This window comes from Galeopterus variegatus, unplaced genomic scaffold (genome assembly GCF_000696425.1).
Source record: "Galeopterus variegatus unplaced genomic scaffold, G_variegatus-3.0.2 Scaffold7443, whole genome shotgun sequence".
Lineage (NCBI taxonomy): Eukaryota > Metazoa > Chordata > Mammalia > Dermoptera > Cynocephalidae > Galeopterus > Galeopterus variegatus.
The window spans coordinates 100,397-107,079 of NW_007733554.1; the positions used below are offsets into that span (position 1 = coordinate 100,397).

At 45.3% G+C, this 6,683-nt stretch overlaps 1 protein-coding gene across 1 annotated transcript; it reads right to left on the reverse strand.

The window, feature by feature from the left end:
• Nucleotides 1-929: 929 nt before the first annotated feature.
• KCNE4 (potassium voltage-gated channel, Isk-related family, member 4) lies at nt 930-2,647 on the reverse strand. Its single transcript, XM_008591962.1, is given in 2 exon segments — nt 930-1,755; nt 2,506-2,647. Coding segments are annotated over 2 exon segments (696 nt in total). The 3' UTR covers nt 930-1,201.
• Nucleotides 2,648-6,683: the final 4,036 nt, after the last annotated feature.

Here is a 6,683-nt window from a genome sequence, read left to right on the forward strand (position 1 = left end):
CAGACTAACTGGCCAAAGGGGAAATATTTGGTCCAAGCTTCCTCACACCAGACCATGGAAGATTTATCACAGAGTCCTAAACTCTAAAGACATCCTTCCAGCCCCCTGGGATTGGAGATTATCAGGAGTCTCCTGGAGGCAGTGAGCCCCGTGATGACATGCCTGAGACCACACAGCAAATGAGTGTCAGGGCTCAGGATCGGAAAGCATAGGACGTGGGCCCCAGCTTTGTGCTATCTCTGAGGATGCCCTTCTAGGTCTCAGCTACATGTCAAAATACAACATTGGGAGGCTCACATTATATCCTTCCCAGTGCAGAAAAGTAGGCTGGGAAAATGAGCAGCAGCAAGCTTGGCTTGGCTTTGTTCAACCCCACAATTGCCCCTTCTGGAAAGATCAGGAAGAGTCCCTGCACCACCATTCAGAGTGCAGGTTTGACTCGAGGGAAGTTCTTCTGACCAAAAAACTGGCATGCCAGCTTTGGATACTGGACAGTCACAGGTCAGAAAGCTCAAGGTCATAGGTTAGACAAAAAGTCAAAATAATAGATCTTGTCTCATAGGCCCAGCCAATGTTAACAGTTCTAAAAGTTGCTTTTTTCCCCCTTACAGTGTGCAAATAGGCTGGGTCCAGCTTTCTCCCATCAAAAATCCTCCATCAAATTCTCCCTCCACCTCCCAATCCAAAAGACCTCCAAAAGAAGCTTCTAACCTATTGTGAACGAATGCCACAGGTACACAGTAGAGATACTTACAGCCCATCAGATCTAGAAGAACAAAGCTCTAGGTAAATTTTCAAATCAAAACTAGTCCCTCTGCAGGCTCTGGGCATTTGGCAGCCCTGGGAATGGGCAGGTGCTGCTGGAGTTACCCAGGGCATCCAGTGAAGAAACAACAAGCACATCCTGGGCCGAATTCTGAACAGGAACCCCAACACCCTGGCCCCAGAGTAAAAGCACACGCTGCATGTCATCTTCAGGGCTTTTTCAGTAGCGGGTCCAAACCACAGGCACAGAGTGGACTCTTCACTTCTGCTGGCTCCGGCTGAGCCTTGTCCCCCTCCCCATCCTGATTTGGGGGTTTGCCGAGGGTCTCTTCAAGGTGGCAGCTGCACTGCAAAAGTGAAACCAGACACTTGAAAAATGTCTTCCCTCTCTCTAAGGGTGCTGGCTGATGGAGCCACCTGCAGGGACCGTGGGGTGCTAGGAATTCTGATGGATGCTCTCTGAGGACCCTTCACTGCTTTCATTGAGGGGGGTCTCCAAAGTCTCCTCCAGCTCATCGTCCGCCCCCTCCTCCTGGATGGGGAGGTGCATGTCCGGGGAAGAGGACTCGGAGCTCACACTGTCCCCTTCTATGGAGCAGAGGGTGCAGGACAGCGCGGGTGCCATGCTCTCCTGCAGCATGTTCAGCATCATGGGCACCTGCACCGACCTCAGGCCGGACACCACGGGCAGCGGCTTCATGGCCTCCCCCCAGAGCCCCTCCTCGTCTTTGTACAGCAGCAGGAGGCTGGACTTCTTCTCCCGCCTTTTGGATTTCATATAGCCCAGCATGATCCCAATCAAAAAAATGCCGTAGAAGGACATAACGACCAGAATGTAGAAGTACTCATTGCCGTGGCCATGGCCACGGCTGCTGCTGCCACCATGCACGTGGGACTCAAGTGGGCTTCTGGAGGCTGCGGTGCTGGGGTACGTGCTGTTCAGAGGCTCCATCTTCAGCATTGAAGCGAGTGCTGCTCGCACAGCAGGGTCTGGGGAGAAAGCTGCAGGTTAGAGCTCTCCTACAGGCCCAGGACACAGGGACGAGGACAAGCATGTTTGTCAGGGACAAAGAAGGCTTACAAGTGCATGAAAGAAACAGTCTAAGAGGTCTCGTCCAGCAGTTAGCAGGGGTTAGCTGGAAGGGCTTGGAGCGCCTGGGGGAGAGGCTGGGGAGAGGGGCAGGAAGAAAGTAAAAAGGACTTGCATTTGTAATGTATACATATCTGTCCTATTTGCATTTTATAAAGTGAGCATATATTACTTTTATAGACTAAAAATATCTAATATGACAGGGGAGCATAGAGAAAATAAATAATATCTTAAAAAGTGGGAAACATTCAAAATAACTAGAAGAGAGGATTCTGAATCTTCTCAACACAAATAAATGATAAATTTTGGAGGTGATGGATTTGCTAACCACCCTCATTTGATCATTACACAGTATATATGTTTATGGAAACATCATATTGTACCCCATAAATATGTACAATTATTATGTATCAATTAAAAATAAGGCAAAACTTTAAAACATGGAAAGATTAAAAAACATTGGGAAGCATATTTTAACAAATGGGGCAGCAGCAAAGTTTCCATTTTGCTTCTAAAACAAAACTATTTTTAATTTAAAGCAAAGTTTTCTTAGAGCAAAGGAAAGAAACAGAAAGAAAAGAAAGAAAAACTTCGTCTGTTCCTTGTTAGAAATATCCCCTCTTTCAAATGGTTCTGAAGCAAAGTAGCACTGCTGACTTACCACAGGCTGACAATTCGTCCCAAGTGTTGAATTCCTAAATCCTCAAGTCCAAGAGCGTTCTTCCTCTGTGTCCGGCTGTGCACTCTGACAACTCTGCTGCTGCAGTTGGGATATATAGTCAAGAAATGCATCGTCACGTGCTCTGGGAGGAAAATTTACAACAGAGGTTGGTTGTGGCGGAGTGAGCGGGGAACTCAAAGCACAGCACTCCAACTTGCTCAACTTTGCAGCTGTGGAAAGAAAAAGACCGGGAAGTGGCAACTGCTCCTCACGCCCCAGGGCCAAGCCAGAGTGCTCAGGGGGGCCGTGAAAAGGAGCGAAAAGAGGAGAAAAGAATGTACTAAGTTGGAATCGTTACCTCAGAGTCCACCCTTCTTGAAAATTAGTTCATTCTTCATCCCCCTCTTAGGGAATAACCATTATGTCCTGCACAAGTTTTCAGAGGCAGTCAAATCCCATCATCTGGTTGAAAGGCAGTCAGAAGCAAGTGCAGGATTTAGTCAAGAAACAAGGGCTTAAGTTTCAGTTCTTCCATCAACTCTGCATAGTTAAGTCCTTCCTCACACTTCTGCACCTCAGACTCCTGATCTGTAACATTGTCAGGTGTGGAGGGGCTTCTGCAGGTAGAGTTATATGTATGATGTGACTTTTTCAGTCTTTGTCAGCTGAATAACCGTGCTAAGATTTATGGCAGGCTGGTACAGATTAGCCCTTTAAAACCACGGAAAGATTATACCTTTCTTCCACATTAAGCTCACGAATCTATTTTTAATATAATTATCTTAAAAATCTTCCAGATTCTTTACAATGATCTGAGCAAAGTGGAAACATGTGATGGGGAGGGTACTATTGGCAGGTTCTGCCACGTTTTTGCATCCCCAGCTGCCCCTCTGGGCGTCACACAGAGACCATTCACACATCTCTTTGCTGTCTCTGGCGGGTCAGGTGAGGAGCAGGAATTCTTCTGGTGAGCGACAGAGCACAGTTCAAGTTTTTAAAACCTATCTTAAAATGGCTGCTGGGATCAAAATTGGAAGAGGACTTGAAGACTTTGATGTCAGTCCCTCTGCTCCCTGGGATGCTTATTCTGAGTAGCTCTCGTTCTAAGCTGAAATCAACTGGGAACGATCCTCTGCTTCCAGTTGTCTGTGGCCTATGACTTGCAGCCAAACTACTTTGAGATCCAACTCTAAAGGAAACCTTTTTTGCGGTCCTGCTGTCATCAAATTGAAGATGAGGGCAGACAGGTCGCCATCCCTTTGACCAAATGGGAACTTGCACTGCAGCTGCAGAGAATTACCTGGGTTGACACCTGACTCTAATTCTAATAGGACACCTGTGGAAAGAGTGGGAAGATGAGCACATGCTACTGTTTTTCCCACTGGACAACTTGCCTAATGGCTTGGGCTGGGTTCCTACAACCTGGAACAAGCCATAAATCTCCAGCTGGCACTGAGGTATCAACTGCTGATCATTTCAACACCAGGATCATCCATACAATGGAAATTTGCTCACACCAGTAAAAATACCCTCAGAGTTGTATTAATTTTGAAGAAGCTTCACAGCTGCCTTGGCCATGGTGGACTTGGCCTTTTCCATCTGTATCCACCATAAGCACTGGCAGACTTCCATCTACATCTGAGCCTACAGTGGTGTCTCTGGGAGACTAGAGCAAGAGAGACCCAGAAGAGACATGCCTGTTGATTCTTGACCCCAGTATTGTAGACACATTACCTTGGGATATATGAGATTAGTAGTCACCCAGGGACTGGCAAGCACTGCAAACTGGAAGCTTTGCAGAGGCAGAGGGGAGGTGGGGAAAGGGGTGGCCAGATTCAAGGAGCAGGAAGTACAAAGCCTGGTGCTGGGAAGACAAACAGAGGCTGAAGTTTCAAACAAAATAAATCCCCAAAGCCGAGCCACAGTCCCAAGGCAGTAAAACCAAGCAACAGCATGGGTGCGGGGACAAATCTAGGATGAAGCCCACAGGACAAAGCAAGTCAGAGACACAGGAAGAACAAAATCTATTGCAGACGTGGGGGAGGAAACAGCCCAGATGAAATGAAAAGAATACAAAGGACGCACTTAGCGCCATGTCTGGCAGAGCGTGGCATGCTCCCCCTACACTTTTTGTCATCATTGTTGAGATGACAATGCCTGCGGCTACCTAGGGCCTCAGGCTGCTTCCTGATGTGCATGTGCCTGGCTCCAGACTTTCTATTACCGCTCTTTCCCTTTTCTGCCACCTCCAGGAATGGAACTTAAGACCTGGGGCTTGCGACCTTACAACACAGAGCTCAATCTTCTCTTCAGACCTCATCCATGACAGTACTGAGAGAATTGTGGCAGTGAATAAGGGCATAAATAAGAGGGGTGGGAAACATCTAGAAAGTGCACTTTATCAGAGAGAGGATGGGGGCACACAAGAATTACTAATTATATCTACCCTAGGCCACAGCTTTAGATGTTAAGAAATAAATCCATTTTGTGAATATTTTCTCCTACTCTGTGGCTTACATTTCCATTTCCTAACAGTGTCTTTTGAAGTACAAACATTTCTTAATATTGATGAAGTCCAATTTATCAAAAAAAATTTATGGTTGTGCTTTTCTAATCCTATCTAAGAAATCTTTGCTTAATCTGAGGTTATGAAGATTCTCTCCTATTTTTCTTCTAGAAAGTTTTATAGTTTTAGCTCTTACATTTAGTCCTGTGATCCACTTTAAGTTAATTTTATTCTACAGTGTAAGGTATGAGCCAAGTTTTTTGTTATTGCTGTGTTGTTTATGGCAAAAGGATGTCCAATTGCTCTAGCACCATTTGTTGAAAAGAAAATTCTTTCCCTGTTGAATTGTCTTGGAATCTTTGTCAAAAATCAAGTAACCATACATGTGCAGGTGTGTTAGTGAACTCTTTATTCTGCTCCTTTGATCTGTCTTATCCTTGCATCAATATTATACCTTTGTGATAAATCCATTTTAAACTGGCATTTTAGATGAGTCTAAGATATGCTGCAGTCCGTACCTAGCTCAGTACGTATTGTGTACCAGGCACTTGGTAGAGGCTTTGCTTACATCAGACCTGTAAGTATTATCATAACCAACTCATAGGTAAGGAAACTGAAGGTCAGAAAGGCTAAGCAAGTAGCTCAAGGCCATGCCGGTAGTAGCAGAGTCAGGACTTGAACCCAGGTCTGTGCAATTGCAAAACCCATTAACTTTCTTCCACCCTTTGTTGCACTGAATGGGAACCAAGAAAGGGACTGAGAAAGAGTAGAAAGTAAAAAATGGATATTTTTTCAACTTCTTTTAAGTCTTCTTAAGCCTTTTTTTTTAAAAAAAATTGAATTCCTAGATGTCCAGATATTCAAACTTAAAAGCAAACGTGCAATTACAAATTGTCTGTTTTCAGTATTGAAGGCTGCACCAACCTCAGCATGTTCTAGAAGTTAGCAGTGAAATGGTAACACGGTTGCCCTGATTCCAGGTTGCCCATAATACAACAGCTTCTCTTGTGCTTATATATACAGCTACTTTCTGCTCTTCTTGTTCTGACGTGTCATCTCTCTCTCTCTCTCTCTCTCTCTCTCTCTCTCTCTCACTGTTTTCCTACTTGATCTTGAAACACACTTTCTCCAGAGCTTTGAGTACTTTCATTTCCTGGTAACGTCACTTTTACCAGATGGCCCAGGAGTCTCTGGTCACACAACTCTGAAATTATGTTAACAGCTTCTGTGACTAAACATAGTCTGTGCTGGGATAAGAGTGCAGCCCTGAATCTCATCAGATTGAACGTAAGTCTGGAGTCCAGAGATCTGACCCGGCTCAGTCTCGCCCGTGCTACGTGACTGGCTCAGTTGCATAATTTCTGTGTTTTAGTTTTAGCTACCCTCAGGCATGTCAAAAGCAGGATCATTAATTGTCTCAAGATCCTCAGAAATGTCCCATCATCCATCAGGCTCTCCCTTTCCTGAGTAGACCAGCGTGGGGATCTGGCAGAGTTTTGCAAAATGAAATTCTCCATGCCCACCACTAGTTTTGCTTTTCCCAGAAATTCTCTCTGAAAAGTTGTGTCTGGGAACTTTTGTGATGGGTCATCCCTTCTAATGCCCTGAGTCATCCTCCCTGGACACATACTTCTTAGCATTCCTAGCACTGGGAATAAAAC